Genomic DNA, 18,348 nt, shown 5'->3' with positions numbered 1-18,348 from the left:
CCTCCCTGAACAGATAGGAGCATGCCCCAGATGCCAATGTGCCCGTCCAATGTGGAGTTGTACTCAGAGGACAGAGTGACCACAGTACACTGGGAACCCCCACCCACAACAGAAAATATCCACCTGAGATCGAGCGCCGGGACGGGTGAGGACCTCTCTTTCCAGGCATATATGATGGCGTTAGATTGTAAATAACTCTTGAACATAAAACCAGCTTTGAAGAAAACTACTTCTATAATTAGTGAATTGAAAATGAATATATATGTATATACTTCTGTTGGTGATTATTTTGATGTTTTTACTTATGAATACTGATCCAGGATGTACAGACACTATTATCAGAGCAGACACCAGGCATGTCAGTGTTGTGTGGTGTCCAAATAGTCCTTGATTGCTTTTCTATGTGTTCTAATATAAATTTTATGTATACATTTTTCATAATAAACTGAAGAAACTCAGTCAATCCAGTTGTGATTTTAACAGTTTTTCTGTTATTTAAAGTTACTGATCTTGTATTTTACTGGCATGGTAACCAACTATTGATTAATGACATGGTGTTCATTTTCTATTATAAAGTCTTTTATAGCTTATGAAAAGATTTCTGTTTTAGGTGAGAGTTTCTTGTGGGGTCGCCACTTGGTTATTTACGAGGCTAAAAATGATGAGAATTCCACAGCCATCTGTTCTTTTATTGTTTTTGTCAAAAGTAAGAAATCCATTTTATGACAGGCATACTGTATGTTGATAATTAGCTAATCATTAAATGTTAGCTTTTTGAGGAAATTGCCCTGTTTGTATTTCATTTCTATAGCAAAATCTTGCAAATGAAAACAATATCTGTTTGAGCTGTAGGCCTACCTCTAGTTACCTGCATGTATTTGTTGGAGAAATGTTCTGGAATTAAGCATGCCTAACTTCTTTTATGTACGTTTGGTTGAACTTGATAGCTGATAATTTGGATATACCTCGGCCAAATTTGGCTCAAGGGTATTTTTATGATCATGCCAACAGTCCTAGAGAACAGATTCAGTGGATTTGGTGGATGACTGTCTGAAGTTAAATTTGATATTGAGTCACAATCTCTTCCTTATTGTTTCTCTAAATATGTTGAACCACACTGAACATGCAAAGGAAGGATATTGCGGTCCTTTATTGGGGCATTGTAGTGTGACAAATGATCTTGTCTCGACTTCTACAATCCCATCTGACTTGACCCAAATCACTTTTTCATTCAGATGTTGTGTGTAACATGACGTTAGGCCCAGACCGTGGCAGTTACGAGAAGAACATGTACCTAAGTTACACTAACTTTGAGCTGATGTGCTCTAGTAACAATCTGACGCTCACCCGCCCCACACCAGACTTCTACACCTGTGGACCCTCAGGAAATCTGGACACAAGGACCCCCCAGAAGTATTTACCATACAGATTCCCTTCCTGTGGAGGTAAGTAATGACAACACTGACCCGGTCTCTTGCTTCTTTGCCAGATGATTTTATTCTTAGAAAAGTGAGAATTTAGTTTAACGGTTCGGGAGAGGAAAAGCCAGAAAGGATAAAAGTAGTTCTACATTAATATAACTACATTTACCCTAGGGCTTCAGGATTTTCATCCATATATCATTAAAGTCCTGCTTCAGTCCCGAGAGAAAGCAGGTGAAAATATTAAAGTGATACGAAAGATACCCTATGGAACAGAGCTAACACCACTGTTCAAAAAGATATACAATGAATAACACTATTTATCCTCAATAAGTGAAGAGTCCTCAAAAAACAAAATCTTCGGCAGTTTCCATAAAATTTTGCTGATGTGACGTGATAATATTCCTTATGTGCCGATAAATCAGGCAGATGTGACGTCGAGTAAGGCACTACATGCTGGAATGAGGTCATGCGTGTTTGAAAGTAGGCATCTTTTGTCGATATACAAGTGTGTCTTGCGTGACATCACACCAGACAAACTTGGAAACCACAGAAAAGTTTTGTTTCCGTATTATCCCCCAAAACTAACAACAGCAATTTTAATGCATTGCGATTTGTTTACAATGTAAGAAAGCAATTCAGACTGTCACAATCCTTGTCAGGTCTTGACACTGTACTAGCACTTTAAGAGATCATTATTTTAGTACTCAAGTTTTGTTGTTTTTAGTCGAGTGTTATTAATGTTTTGGTCTTAAGAAATGGGCAGCATGCTAAGTAAGTATGTGTAAGTCTGATCACTGAGTCGAAAGTCCTACATGAGCTCAGTAATCTTCGTGATCTTTGACCTCAGATCACCTTTGTGAACTCTCACCTCAGGTCAGCTTTGCCAACTCCAACCTCAGATCACCTTTGTGAACTCTAACCTCAGATCACCTTTGTGAACTCTGATCCCAGATCACCTTTGTGAACTCTGACCTCAGATCACCTGTGTAAACTCTGACCTCGGATCACCTTTGTCTTCAATAACGCAAGTCGTCGTCATATGACTGAAAAATTGTTGAGTACGACGTTAAACCCCAAGTACTCACTCACTCACTCAGTAATGTAAGAGAAACACAGAGTATTGATGTCAACATTTTGGTGTTCTATATTTCTGCATAGTATTTTTTATCTGATCTGGCTTGTCTTACCAATGTGTAATTGCTGCATAGTTACACGAAAATATATAATGCCAAAATGTTGACTTCAATATTTCAGGGTTACGCTTGTTTTATTTTACGTCTTTGTGAGCCAGTATTTTATTTTCTTCCCTTTCTCTTTTGTTGGAAAAATATGTCTTGATTTGACATGTTCTTGTGTGTTTCAACAGATGTGAAGTCCCCTGCGGGTGTGAAGCTTATGATAACTCTGAAGTACACGTTTAATTTGGTTTGTGATGAAAAAGCTAGAGAGGTGATCATATCTAGGATAGTAGGACGGCTGCAGATACTGAACCAAGCCTATGGCAGTGAGTTATGCCAGTCATCAGATTGCTCTGATGTTCAGGTTTCTACCAACTGTTCAATCACATCAGGGCGCAGGAAGAGAGCCACAACTAGTGATCTCCTCCTCAACATAGAAATACCATATGCCAAGTAAGTTGCTTGTTATCGATTTCACAAAACTCACTCGGATTTTTGAAACCTTTTTAAAACTGTTTGAGACAAGGCTGAATGGCTTTTAAGAAGAGGGGAGTTTTCTTTTCAGCTTTAAAAAAATGTCACCGAAATACTGCTATTCAAGCTTTGAGCCATAATCCTTCATACAGAAGAATCAAAGATGGACTTTTGAGGCATCAGTGAGCTGCTTTAGTGAAGTGTGGTATCTGCACATGTACATGTGTAATTGATACCACACACCATGGGCATGATGTGAGTTTCGTGGGAGGTTAATTGCACATGAAGAACAAAAAAATATATGCCTCAAGATTGTAGTGGAGTACATACAAGTGTATGGGTATCTCATATCAGACAGTCAGTGCTTAGATGTACTGGATAATTATGGAAATGGTTAACATTATTTACATGTGTTTGGTGCAGGAATTGGTAGGCGGGAATTTGAGCCTCCATCATTCCATCACAGGAATTGGTAGGGGGGAATTTGAGCCTCCATCATTCCATCACAGGAATTGGTAGGGGGGAATTTGAGCCTCCATCATTCCATCAGAAAAATAATATCTCAACAACAATTAGGAAATGCTTTTAATGATTACATTCAAACTGAAACATCTCTTTAACAAGGAGGTAGCTGGGATTGGTTTTCAGTCGCATGTAAGACAATATGGTCCCAGCAACCAATATGTTTCCTGGCTATTAAACTTTGCAAAGACAGTAACTTAAGGCCTTGACTGATTGCTTTCACACTATAGCACATAAAGCTATCAATCAGCAACTTCTATTCTGATAATGATTATGCACTGTAGTAAGGATAGTTGGGCAAAGGCCTAAGTGACTGACAAACTGCGTAAGTGACTGACAAACTGCAAAAGTGTCTGACAAACAATGTAAGTGACTGACAAAGTTGTTTCTGTATGATGTTCACTAATGACTGTATGTACTAGCAGTGTACAACTGTACACAGGTTAAAGAGTTATTCATTATGCTACTGTCAGGTGTTGGGCTGAGCCAAATCTCTGTGTTATAATTGAAGTAAGTCACTAACTTTTATGTTAGTTGTGTTAGTAATGCCTATCAAAGACACAGAAGATCATACATTCATCCTTTTTCTTAAAGTTGTCCTTTGTCAAACCATGCAATGTTTGCTTCTACTGCAGATCACTTGTTGTAAACAATAGTGAAGCTATTTCACCTGGAGCAGTTATCCAGGAAGACATCACAGAGGATGGTTTTGACTTTAAGGTGAGTTGTGTGCCTGATATCCCGAGTAATGGCAAATCCGTGTAGTCCCCTGTTGTATAATGAACCTAGGTTCCTAATTTTGGTTAAGTTATAAAGTGTCACATAAATGTTTCTCAGATGTGAAGAAATTGTATTCACAAGAGTGTAAAAGATGAATAGTCTCCAAGATTTTGAATAGTAACCTAACTCCTCAACCTTTAGGCATATGAAAGAGCAATTTTCAGTGGAATTCATGCACACTTTTAATTGGATTTTGGAGACAAAACTACATTGGTTGTATTGGCAAGTTTCAAGGCTTCACAAAAACATAACTTTATCAGTCAGTGCAGAGTAATGCCTTCAGAAAACCCTTGAATAAACACCTTACAAACATGCAAAAAGGTTGAAGAATATGACTCTTGTTGAACTGCTGTAAATCACGTAGAGTTTAGCCGAAAATTTCTGGCCGTAAAGTTAAGCTGATTTGAGTTGCCGGAGGAGATGGCAAGGGAGAGTGATCAGCCCCCAGCTGTGCAGTAATCCCCAGTGATGACCTGGCTGCTGGCCCTCACCACATGGGCTAAACTTCTCAGGCATGGACTGTTGATTATACACACATAAGTCCATCTAGACCCTCATTGAAACATTGGTAGCATAACAAGCCATTGATTTGTTCTCAAGGTTGTGTCCATCGGTTTGTAGAAAAACAATTTTTTTTTTGACCTGTGAAATAACTTGCGAAAAATGATCTAAACTTTCCCACGGTGGTTACTTCCACACAGTTTGAGTTAGTGCAGCATGACATTTGAGATATTGGTCCAACTCCTCACCCCCCCCCCCCACACTTTAAAACTTCATGAAAGCTTAGGTTGCTAATCCACACTGCACTGGGGTCAGCTACGGTACTTGACATTGAGGTATAGAGTAAAGTATTAAGCAACTATTGCAAAAATCTGTATATTCCAAAAATAGCAAGACTAAACAGGCTACTAGACGTATTACTTGTCAGATTGACAGGCTAAATTTGCAGGTTACACTTGTTGGCCTCAATTAAATGGGTGAATGCTTAATTGTTCAGGTTATGTTTGGATCGCCCATTGAAAGTATTATCCCGGGAACGGTTTTGTCCATTCACAACCTCATAAATAAATTTAACAAATCGGCATATTTCAGCAATATAGGTCTGATTGGTAAGTATCAGTAATCAAACTCTCATAAAATAACAGTCGAGTTTGCCGTGTCTCACACACATTATTTCGTTACAATGGAACTCTCCTCCCATTTCAGACCAATTCTATTTTCCCGCCTTATCAAATTGCGTACCTTCAGTTCATCACATAAAACTGAATTTGGCAAAGTTTCTGAAACTAGATTTACCACATGTTGTAACCTCACATTCTCACATTGTTGTGTCAGCTGATTGCCATGCACTGGACTGAGTCAAATGCACATAAATGTCTACAGTTAACTGACAGCCTACTGATTTCAACACTGACCAATTAGATGCATTTATTTTCACTGACTCTTCCCTTGAGATAGTCACAAATGTAAAGTTTCCCACCGAATCTAGACTAGCAGACGGAGGTCCATTAATTTACATCGAGCCCCATGCCCTGTCATATGCATACACCGGAAGTTTGGGGAGACCACTATGGACTTTGCTACTAAACCATTTCAGTAAAGCCAAGTAGTCGTGTATTTCAGTTGTTTATGCAACACGTGTAAACAGTTGACAAAACATCAGGCAGTCAGATTGGGTGGCTGGTGTGATTGACGGGTTCCTTAAACTGGATATATGTTGAAACGTCAAGCACTGTGCCCAGAGCTGTGCGAAAGGCTGGGATTAGCCATGACATCAATACAACTCAGCCATTTATATCTGAATACTCAATAGGTTATAGTTCTATTGGGCAAGACATAGTCTCGCAAACTATACATGAAACTTGCATTCTGGTTGAAGATATTGTCACCAAGGTGGAATGAATGTCAACGCTGTATTTACTATGTCCCTTGCAATAATCTGGTAATTGGGTGCCAGCCCACTGAAAGGTGTTGATGAATCTGCCGATGAGCCAGGCCATCCACCTGGCTTGGCTTGGACTAGTAGACCTATTCTTCAATAATCCCACAGTTTGCGTCAGCAGACATTTTGATAACTAATCTCATAACTCCTTTTCACCTGCCTGTCTAGCAAGCCAGAGCGTGTCAGGTACTTGTCAAGTGAGTGAGATAACAGGTTCGAGTTAACAGTTTGATTTAGTATAAAAGGCCTTACCTTAACTTGGTATGGCAGATAGGAAGTTATTGTCACATTAGTAGGTTTCTGTACTCCTACACGGTAAATCCAGAGTGTGTTTTGGTTGTCATTTAATCGGTTGTATTGGGTGTTCCTACTGCTATCAAATTCTACATAGTTGTTGTTACATTACAACACTGTCTTCTGGACTTACTTTTGTGATCATTGAGCCACTTCCCGGCTAGCTCTCCAAACAGCGATTTATGGATAGTGGCTCGGTGATAATGTGTAGAGATGATACTTTTGCTAACATTTCATTGCCCTCTGCAGCATTTTGTACAACAGCTGTATGTTTTGTGAGTGTGTTTATTGGTCTTGTCACAGGTATGTACAATCCTGTGAACATACTGCGCAGACCCCACTGACCCTCAGCTGTGTCCAGTTACCAAGAATCACAACTAGGCACAAGGAATCATGGGATACACTTTTTTAAAACATCGGCTAAACTCTACGTGATTTACAGTATTACAAAATTCCCCTTGAATCTTTCCTTGTACATGTATTTGTCAGCTTGTCATGCTAGTATCTGCTCATGTTATGTAGGACGCTCTGTCAGGCATTTATCTGAATGAGGACACTTATGATGTTGATGTTACCCCTCAGTGCCCACAAGGGGAAGGCCTCGTTGATGGGGTTTGTGGTAAGAAGCTCATAGCTTTTGTTTGTATAGTTTTTGCTCTGGATTAATGTTATATGTACTGTTTAAAATGGATAGCGATACACATGTTTTGGTGTGTTTCTGTTGTAAAAAATATTGCAGATTCAAGGTAAAATTTCCAGACTGGATGGGATATCACGAATTGTAAGCTTGGGAGACGTGATGTTTATGCAGTGTCGAAAGCAGATAATTCATAATATCCCTTCCCAGAACATGCACCATATGCTCTATTATTACCAAAAATAAATTCTTATTTGGTAATTTAAATTGCTGAATTTGCATGTCGATAGCGAAGCGAGTCTTTTTCTTGTCTCTTCAGAGAGTACACAAAGGCAGATTACTGCAATAGACTAAATTCATGTGGTCATTGGATATTAGCGTGAGATCTTTGGCTATTGCCTTGTGAATGTGAGTGGATATTAGCATGAGATCGTTGGCAATGGCCTTGTGAATGTTGTGTGACGTATTGACCAATGGAAACCAAGAACCATTCTATGAGGTGCAATAATATCAGGTTATTGTGAAGTGTTTTGTACATTATGAAATGGTATTGTACATGTAGTCCATGTTGTGTTGACAAGTACAATATCACTTCATAATGTACAAAGCGTTTCACAATAACATATTTATTATATAGTTGATTGTGTCTGAGAACTTAAACCTCTCACAAAAAGAACGCTTGAAGATATGCATACAGATTCAGCCCGTCTATAGGAAGGTCTTTCGATCTTCCTGTTCTCGGTTGGTAATGCACTCTGTATCCAACGCTTGTATATTCCTTAGTGGCTTTTGATCTTCACTTTCGTATTTTGCAGAATTTGGAAATTAGCAAATAATGAAATGTATTCCCCCGTCCACATTTCCTGGTCAATGATTACAGAAATGCGGAGAGCAAATGATAAACACAGCTGCGACCCTTGCCCAATACTTTTAGTGTATGAAGTAACCTGCCTTTGCTATTATACAGTGTAAGAAAAATATGGCTCTCTGGGATCCAGTATCACTCCAAGTACAGGGCGGTCATGTGATATGATCCGACTGATTTCATTGGACCACTTTTATAGCTTTATAATAATATGTATTATGGGTTTTGTACCCATTTTCAGTCTTCTTTGTCATCCCTTGTCTTTCAGTTTTATGTGGGCGGGGCTACGAGCACAGTGCACTGACTCAGTTATGTGAGGCGTGTCCTGTCGGTGAATATAAGGATGATGAACAAGCAGCTTGCGTGAGCTGTGGGACTGGGTTTACAACCATGACCCCAGGCTCCCCATCACAAGCAAATTGTAAAGGTCAGAGATAATACTTCAATTCACCGACCTTCCCGCATGTACATGTTAATTATGAGACATCCTATCCTAAAAATGACTTTTATAATATATTATTACAATGACCCGAGAGCCTTTTACCAATGCCATCACTGTGAGTTGAAGTCCATCTCATGCTGGCCTCCTCTCCAGGTCTGCCAACAGTCTGCATACTGCTAGGGGCGGTGTCCAGCCGCCCCTAGCAGTATGCTAAGGCTGTGTTACAGGAATTGTTAAGGTTGTATCTTGTGCAGAACTGTGTGTATTGAGATCCGGTTTTACATACATACGAGTACGTGTAAAGTACATAATGTAAGGGGCTCAATTGTTGATGCCCTATGTATATGTTAATTACCATAAATTACACTGTTCACAACTTAGCATTTTGCACATTGGAATCAGTGTTAATTAAGGTAAATAATTAAAGGTTGTATTTCAAAAAGTAGTGCCTGAATAACAGAAACCTTAAAAATTTAAAAAATATTAGACATAATCTGAGAGTTTTCATTTTCTTGAACGCACAATCAGACAGTATTCTGGGCATGGATATCAGTAGGTATGAACATTCCCCTGGATTTGTACACAAATCAAGGAAAACCTTTTTCTGCTATTTAATACAGTACTTCAGCTAGTCACCACAATGTGGCTGAAATATTACTGACAAATATTACTGACGAATATTACAGTCATTACATTCTTATTATCAAAAAGAAATGGTTTAACATATGGTTTTGATTATCTCATCTGTTCATTATTATCTTGTCTGATATTAATGCAGATGTGCTGTCAGTGACTGTGATTATAATTGCAATTATGCAAACTATTGATTCTTATTCCACTAATGTGTAGAAGAGAATATCAATGAATTTGAAAGTTACCCTCTTTAAATATTAAAATATATTAAAATATTAGGTTTGAAATAAAAACGTTAGTAACATTACTAGTTTAAAGAAGGTATGTTTATCTTGTTCCAGAATCTTGTGGTGTAGGTCATTACTACAAGGACAGTGGCTGTGTGCCCTGTGAGGTAGGGTTTTACCAGCCCACCCCTGGCCAGTTTGTCTGCCTGCCCTGTGGGGTGGCACAAACCACCTTAACAGAGGGCTCTGATGCTCAAGAAGATTGCTTTAGTGAGTTATCTATTATTAAAATGAGTTAAAGTTTCCGCCGGGCTCTGCTCAGTTTTCTCTCACCGCAATACTGACTGCCATTGTACAAGTGAAATATTCTTGAGTATGATGTAAAGCATCAATTAAATAAATAGATGAATTTAAAGGTATTGAGGATTGTTCCCATGTTCATGTAGGTGTTGTAAATTAAAGCAGTTATGTACAAGTTAAGCAGTATAGCTTTTGCAGTCGTTGCGAAATTTTGTCATCATTGTCGAAAGAGTAATTTCTGTGAAAACCTGTCCTGTCATCTGTAGTCTACTGGTGCCTGTTTTATGAAGCAGTCGCAAATCGCACCTGGTGTATTTTCCTCGGCAACAAAGAAAGCATGCATAGAACGATATGTATGACAAATGTAGCATCATTAATTACATACATGTAATTAAACATGTGTTACTTAGTTTGATAAACTTGGTAAGGTGACAATCAGTTGATACTTTACTCGACTCACTATTTCATTGTTGTAGATAAGTGCGATGCTGGGTTTGAACTGGTACAAACAGGTGACTGCGAACCGTGTGACATTGGGTTCTACCGCCCTCAGGATGCCGATTCTAACTGTGTGAGCTGCCCAGTAGGGTGGGTGACACCTACCAAACAGTCAGCAGCACTGGAGAACTGCACTGTGGGTATGTACTGCACCGTGGGTATGTACTACACTGTGGGTATGTGCGTGGGTGTGTACTGTACTGTCGGTAATTTACTACACCGGGTGGCTGGCTTCCTTTCCGATGGTACGCGGGATGGCCTGTCAGCAACCTGCTGATGGTTGTGGGTTCCTGCTGGGCTCTGCCCAGTTTCCTCCCACCATCATGCTTGACGCTATTGTATAAATGAAATACTCTTGACTACGGCGTAAAACACCAATCAAATAAATAAATATTACGATGTGGGTATGTGCGTTGGTGTGTTATGCACTGTGGGTGGCGTACTACAATGAGGGTATGTATTGCACTGTGGGTCATGTACTAGACTGTGGGTCATGTACTAGACTGTGGGTATGTACTACAGTGTGGGTATGTGCGTGGGTGTGTACTGCACTATGAGTGATGTACTCCAACGTGGGTGTGTACTCTACTGGGTGAAGTACTGCCCTGTGGGTATGTCAAGGTTCGCATGGGTCCTTGAAAACCTTGAAACTACTTATTTTATTTTGGTAATTCAAGGACTGGAAAGTGCTTGAATTTGACCATTTTTATGTGGAGGTCCTTGAAAGTACTTGATTTTGTTTGTGTGACATGAAGAAAGTTATTCGGTGGTAAGAATCTATGAATCAACTGGTAACGGGCATGCACCCAAAGCGACCGCCAGTGGTATTTACGCGATGATAGTTTTACACCACTACAGACTTCCTTTTTTCCGCCAGAGGGTGCTAAGATCGCCATTTTTTGGTATGGTGGTAAGAACTTAGGCTGTAGTCATTGAGAGTGATTTGGTGAGTGAAAAAAGGCATTAGAGATGCCAGGCAACTGTCGTTTTAGCGACGAATGGCTGCAGTTCCCAGATTTTAAGGACTGGCTAGTGCGCCACGCCAGCAGTGTCAATCGGGCATACTGCCAATTGTGTCTCTGTATAGATGTATAGATGTCTCCAGTATGGGCAAGTGCGCCCTGAACAGTCATGCTGTGTTGTGCGGAAATATATTAAGCTGTGCTTTTTATTCTGATGGACAGTGGAAAATTTATAAGAATCAATGATGGGTTGTCTGATTATCAGTGATGTCTGCAGTGACTGAAGGTTATGGCACCAACACAAGGCTGGGTACCAGTTGAACGCCACGGCATGGTTGTACCACGCTTACAAAATGACCTAAAAAAGTATTCAAGCTGCGCCTGTTGTCACAGTTTATATGCGAAAGGTGAGATTGTTACTGTCGTTTGAGGTACTTGAATTTGGATTTTTAAGTACTTGAAAGAACTTGAAAGTCCTTGAATTTTTGGGGCTCTCAGGCATGCGAACAGTAGTATGTGGTGTACTGTGGGTGTGCAACACTGTGGGTGATGTACTGCATTGCGGGTATGTACAGCACTGTGTGAGGTACTGCACTGTGGGTATGTACAGCACTGTGGGTATGTACAGCATGGTGAGGTACTGCACTGTGGGTATGTGGTGCACTGGGTGATGTACCACACTGTGGGTATGTACTGTACTGGAAGAAATACTGCACTGTGGGTATGCATTGTACTGGGTGAGGTACTGCACTATGGGTATGTAATTCACTGGATGAAGTACTGCACTGTGGATATGTACTGCACTGTGGGTATGTGCTGTACTGGGTGATGTACTGCACTTCACTGCAGGTATGTACTGTACTGGCTGATGTACTGCACTGTGGGTATGTATTGTGCTGGGTGAAGTACTACACTGTGGGTATGTACTGTGCTGGATGAGGTACTGCACTGTAGGTATGTATTGTGCTGGGTGAGGTACTGCTCTGGGTGAAGTATTGCACTTTGGGTATGTACTGCACTGTGGGTATGTACAAACCTGTGGGACAACTACTGCACTGTGGGTATTCCTGTGAATATGTACTGCATTGTGACAAGGTACTACACTGTGGGTATGCACTGTACTGTGTGAGGTACTGCACTGTGAGTATGTACTGTACTGGGTGAGGTACTGCACTGTGGGTATGTATTGGGCTGGGTGATTTACTGCACTGTGGGTATGTATTGTGCTAGGTGAGGTACTGCCCTGTGGGTGTGTATGTTAGTATGTACTGCACTGTGGGTATTTATAACACAGTGGGTATTCCTGTGAATATGTACTGCATTGTGATGAGGTACTGCACTGTGGGTATGTATTGGGCTAGGTGATTTACTGCACTGTGGGTATGTATTGTGCTGAGTGAGGTACTACCCTGTGGGTATATATTGGGCTGGGTGGTTTACTGCACTGTGGGTATGTATTGTGTTGGGTGAGGTACTGCACTGTGGGTGTGTACTATACCAGATGAGGTACTGCACTGTGGGTATGTACTGTACTGGGTGAGGTACTGCACTGTGGGTATATATTGGGTTGGTTGATTTACTGCACTGTGGGTATGTATTGTGCTGGGTGAGGTACTGCCCTGTCGGTATGTATGTTAGTATGTACTGCACTGTGGGTATGTATAACACAGTGGGTATTCCTGTGAATATGTACTGCATTGTGATGAGGTACTGCACTTTGGGTATGTACTGTACTGGGTGAGGTACTGCACTTTGGGTATATACTGTACTGGGTGAGGTACTGCACTGTGGGTATGTATTGTGCTGAGTGAGGTACTGCCCTGTGGGTATATATTGGGCTGGGTGATTTACTGCACTGTGGGTATGTACTGTACTGGGTGAAGTACTGCACTGTGGGTGTGTACTATACCAGATGAGGTACTGCACTGTGGGTATGTACTGTACTGGGTGAGGTACTGCACTGTGGGTATATATTGGGCTGGATGATTTACTGCACTGTGGGTATGTATTGTGCTGGGTGAGGTACTGCCCTGTCGGTATGTATGTTTAGTATGTACTGCACTGTGGGTATGTATAACACAGTGGGTATGTATAACACAGTGGGTATTCCTGTGAATATGTACTGCATTGTGATGAGGTACTGCACTTTGGGTATGTACTGTACTGGGTGAGGTACTGCACTGTGGGTATGTACTGTACCAGATGAGGTACTACACTGTGGGTATGTATTGTGCTGGGTGAGGTACTGCCCTGTGGGTATGTATGTCAGTATGTACTGCACTGTGGAGTGTGTACAGCATTGAGGATCAACTACTGCACTGTGGCATTCCTGTGAATATGTACTGTGTTGTGATGAGGTACTTCATTGTAAGTGAGGTATAAATAATACAAATGATAACAAATCAAATTCCATCAAAATTCAAATAGAAATGTTGTATTGCGTATGTATTAATTTCTTCACATTCCAGTAATCAGTAGAGATTATAGATTTGAGAGAAAGATGAAAATTTCGTTTGCCAGGGAAGTAGTAAATGCATGATCATTGTTGATCTCTATAGCAGAGTTAGTGCTGAGTTTAAGCATCATGGACAGAGTTGTATGTTTTTTGTTTATTCTCCAGTGGACTGTGCAGCTGGTTACCGTGCCAGTGGCAGTGACTGTGTGATTTGCCCACAAGGAACATACCAGTCTATGCCTTACCAAGATATTTGTCTGCCATGCCCTGGAAATAACAGCACTCGCTCAGCAGGCTCCATAAGCCTGTCCGACTGTGAAAGTGAGTATAGGTGTTGCTTCTGCTACAGATTTTGTCAACACTTCGGTTGTATTTCCATTGTCAATCACTAGGGCACTTTGGTCCCGGGTTTGCGGTAACCTGAGCATGTTCACTTTAAGATTGCTTTCATGATGACTACAGATTTCATCACTCACAGAACTTTAACGTCTTCGCTTGTGTCATAGTCTGCTTATTTTCATCTACACTCTGGCACGATTTCACCCTGACGTGTGGTGACAGCGAAGATGCTTTCTTTTTTCAAAGCATTTCTGCATTAAGAAATTAGGGAGTTGGGTTGTACAAAGTCTTTGCTGGTCAAGGTCATGGCCAGGCTTCGATGCTTTAGGGTCAGGGGAGTGCTGTGAGTACTGATTCATTATTTCGGATCACAAGTAATATGTTTTATTTCAAATACCCCTTTTTAATGAAAACAAGTGATTTAAATGGAACTTTGGAATGGAATTTATCATTCTGAAAATTTCCCTTTCACATAAACAATATAGGGGGTTAAAAAAAGAAATAAACATAAATATTATTCAGCTAAGTTCAACTAAACGGTAAGATCATCTAGATCCTCCTCACATGCATGACCAAGTGCACCTTTTCTCGCGCGTGCCGTGATGCGGTCAACTGCGCGGAAAACGGTTGAACAGGAAGCAGTGTACCAGTGACCATTGCATCAACACGTAGATATGCAGGCTCTACTACAATAAAAGGTAAGTTCCATACAAATTAAATACATGTACTCTGCTTTGCGTCAGCATAAAATTGTTTTATTTACTTGTACATATAACATTATTATTATGTTATAATTTTGCCGATGATTGACTTGAAAGCCAAAGTACTACTGTAACCTTATGGTACCATTACTTGTACTTGTTTTCTTTTAGTTGAAAGAAAATTATGCAAAAACCCCAAAAGGTGGGCATCCAGTATCACTGGACATGTACATGTCACTACTATATATAGTTACCACATACATGAACATGTTTTCACTTACTGTAGATCGTTATTGTACCAGAGGCACGAAAATGAATTTGCGTTATCATGATTTTGACCTATTTGGTTGCAGGCACTGTCTAGAAATCACACCCCAGCTGATTTTGGCGAAGTCTTGATAACCCGGACACGTGGGGATTTGCGATGTGAATATGTTTACCATGCAGTATGCCCCCGCTGGAATCCCAGATACGGCGCAAAGGTGGGTGCATTACCTATTAGCAGAAATCTTGAAAAGTAACATCGGATCACCGATTTACAGGGTTTCTTCACAATATATCAGCTTTAATCCTGAGGCAGAATACCAACGTTGTTAAAAGGGTGGAGCATACATTTACTATATTAACCAGCTTAATGTTTGACTTTTTTCTTTATTGTTCTTAGGCTGTGATGGACATTTTGTCTAAGTGTTTAACGAAGGCCAACAAGCACCACAGTCGATCTATTGGTTTGCCTTCGATCGGCGCTGGTGGACTTGGCTACCCAACGGACATCCTCATCCAAGCTTTTAAGTCATCCCTTTGCCACTTCAGTCAGAATACCCAAAATTTAAAATTAAAGGTATGCAGCAAGCTTCTGGTATAACTTATGTTTCACATTTGAAACTTTTCAAAGTAATGTCGTTAATGGAACATTTCTCTGTCTCATCCAAGGTCATTATATATTCACAGTAGATATAATTTCGTATTCAAGTTTTTATAGTGCCATATATATGCATTAGTTTTCCTGTTACATTCTTTACCAAATAGTGTCTGTTTGTGGTGTTATCTAGGAGATATATTTGATGGTATATGACAAGGAACTGTTTGAATTATTCAAAGAAGCCTTCATAGATGATTGTTCAGTGAGCTCTGTGACTCCAGCAACAAAGTCTAAGGGTAGGTTGGTTTTCCTGTTTGTTTCACTTGTTTCCAAGAAAAACCCATCGCTACCAGCTAAGGAAAAAAGTCAAGACTTAAGCTTCAGAATGGTGAATCATGCATGGCCATAGTCAAATAAAAGAAAAGTATGTATTTTTACGATTCGTCGAAGTCATATTGCTTGTCACAGTTGTAGCCTGTCATGTCTTTACTTTCTGTCAAGCAGAATTTTGTCAGAATTCAGTCAGAATTTCTGTGACAACGACAAAAAAGCATGTTAAAGAGGTAAAGAAACTGATCCGAGGACATGTAAAGATGCTTATTGTGTGGATGAGATTCGTGACCCCAGCCTGCAGAATCCCCCTAAAGTCCTGAAGGGGCTGATCACATCTTTGTCCGGTCAAATGAGCATCCGCCTGGGTAAGTGATATAGAAGACCTGTACGTTTTTCCTCATTTGTGTCGACGACCAATCATCTCTATAGGCTTAATTTATGGAAAGGTAGAGGTTGAATGCACTCGTCGTACATGAAGGCCAAGTTAGACTTGTTGTTGACCACATTGCATTTAACTGGATATTTTCAAGATGATGAGAAGTTAATGTTTGCAACTGAATTTGTTTGAGGATATTATCTGTATGGTTGATTATTTATATATTATAATGTGTTGATTTTGAGTGTTTTTGTTTTTGGGGTGTATGCAGATACACATATTTTTCGATATTTTCATGGACGTGGTGTTTGATTTCCAGATGGGGGCAAGATCTCCGTATATGGCTCAAAATCTGCTGTTGATTTTGCTACAAAAGAAATTTTTAAATGTCTTCAGGAGAATAGACCTGCGTCTCAAAAACCCTCCCTACTCTTGAAAACCAAGGGAGTGAAGGCGTACATGGATGCAAAGGCGAAGGAAACGATCTATGCTCCTGGCCACTGGAAGAATTTCAACAAACGAGATGTACCCTTGACTGAATTCATTGACGCCAAGGATGAGAAGTACAAGCTGGTGGATGCATCAAAGCAAGAGACAGCCGACATCACCAAACTCTTCTGTGGATAGTTGGGCAAACTGCAATGTACAAGTAACATTGGGTATACTCCAATAAACACATCAAGCTCTTGTTCTTCATTCCTTTCCTCTGTCGGATATAAATGTCGGATTGTTAATTTTGTATATTTATTTCATTGGTGTTATGCCTTACACAATTACCTAATCACATCATGAGATTTCTGCTGTCATCAGAAGGTATAATCAGACTTCAGACAGGTATTCCTGCGATGACTGACAACCAGATTGGTACTCTCACCAGAAGGTATAATCAAACCGCTGTCCTCACGAGATACAGCCAGATTGGTACTCTCACGAGAGGGTATAATCAGACCGCTGTCCTCCCCATGAGATACAGCCAGATTGGTACTCTCACCAGAAGGTATAATCAGACCGTTGTCCTCGCCATGAGATACTGCCAGATTTCTACTCTCACCAGAAAATTAACGACTTCATATCGCTATTCTCGCCATGAGATATAGCCAGATATAGTTCAACAGAAGGTATAATCAGAGCAATGTTCTCACCATGAAATAGAGCCAGATTGGTGCTCTCACCAGAAGGTATAATCAGAGCACTGTTCTCACCATGAAATAGAGCCAGATTGGTGCTCTCACCAGAAGGTATAATCAGACCTCTGTCCTCGCCATGAGATACTGCCAGATTTCTACTCTCACCAGAAAATTAACGACGTCGTATCGCTATTCTCGCCATGAGATATAGCCAGATATAGTTCAACAGAAGGTATAATCAGAGCACTGTTCTCACCATGAAATAGAGCCAGATTGGTGCTCTCACCAGAAGGTATAATCAGAGCACTGTTCTCACCATGAAACAGAGCCAGATTGGTGCTTTCACCAGAAGGTATCAGTCCACTGTTTTCAATATGAGATTCAACCAGATTCCTACTGTGATCAAAATGCAAACCCAGACCACTGTTCTCGCCATGAGTTACAACCAGATTTCTACTCTCACAGAAGGTATAATCAGATCGCTATTATCGCCAATACATCCACATTTCTACTCTCACAGAAGGTATAATCAGATCGCTATTATCGCCAATACATCCACATTTCTACTCTCACAGAAGGTATAATCAGATCGCTTTTATCGCCAATACATCCACATTTCTACTCTCACCAGAAGGTATAATCAGACTACTGTCCTCACTATAAGATACAACCAGATTGGTACTCTCACAGAAGGTATAATCAGATCGCTATAATCGCCATGAGATACATCCACATTTCCACTCTCACTAAAAGGTATAATCAGACAGCTGTCCTCGTCATGAGATAGTCAGATTTCTACTCTCACCAGAACGTATAATCAGTCCACTGTTCTCGCTATGAGATACAACCAGAATTCAACTTTCACCAGAAGGTACCGCTGTTCTCACCGTGACATATAGCCAGGTTAGAGGGCCTGCTCTCACCAGAAAGTATAATCAAACTCCTGTCCTCGCTATGAGATACAGCCAGATTTCAAC

The 18,348-nt window shown here is 40.4% G+C and overlaps 2 protein-coding genes across 7 annotated transcripts in view; both read left to right on the top strand.

Annotated features, from left to right (window-relative positions):
• Positions 1-706, top strand: part of LOC135464119 (sushi, von Willebrand factor type A, EGF and pentraxin domain-containing protein 1-like) — a 61,691-nt gene extending 60,985 nt beyond the window's left edge. Inside the window, exons 48-49 of the mRNA XM_064741648.1 lie at positions 14-145; positions 611-706. The gene's annotated coding sequence lies outside the window, so the exon portion shown is untranslated. The remainder of the gene's footprint in view (positions 1-13; positions 146-610) is intronic.
• A 535-nt stretch (positions 707-1,241) lies between these two features.
• Positions 1,242-16,940, top strand: LOC135481889 (sushi, von Willebrand factor type A, EGF and pentraxin domain-containing protein 1-like). Of its 6 annotated transcripts, none has more exons than XM_064761657.1 (13): positions 1,242-1,445; positions 2,791-3,055; positions 4,234-4,318; positions 7,137-7,233; positions 8,385-8,543; positions 9,533-9,688; positions 10,195-10,356; positions 13,799-13,954; positions 15,027-15,155; positions 15,338-15,514; positions 15,726-15,831; positions 16,040-16,233; positions 16,564-16,940. In XM_064761657.1, exons 1-9 carry the CDS (start codon positions 1,250-1,252, stop codon positions 15,035-15,037), a joined length of 1,287 nt encoding a protein of 428 aa, XP_064617727.1. In that variant the 5' UTR covers positions 1,242-1,249; the 3' UTR covers positions 15,038-15,155; positions 15,338-15,514; positions 15,726-15,831; positions 16,040-16,233; positions 16,564-16,940. The 6 variants fall into 6 exon arrangements, with proteins under 6 accessions (XP_064617727.1, XP_064617724.1, XP_064617725.1 ...); XM_064761654.1 differs by having other exon boundaries at positions 13,799-14,670; XM_064761655.1 differs by having other exon boundaries at positions 13,799-15,155; positions 16,641-16,940.
• Positions 16,941-18,348: the final 1,408 nt, after the last annotated feature.

Source organism: Liolophura sinensis, chromosome 1 (assembly GCF_032854445.1).
Source record: "Liolophura sinensis isolate JHLJ2023 chromosome 1, CUHK_Ljap_v2, whole genome shotgun sequence".
Classification (NCBI taxonomy): domain Eukaryota; kingdom Metazoa; phylum Mollusca; class Polyplacophora; order Chitonida; family Chitonidae; genus Liolophura; species Liolophura sinensis.
This window is presented reverse-complemented; position numbering and strand designations above follow the sequence as displayed.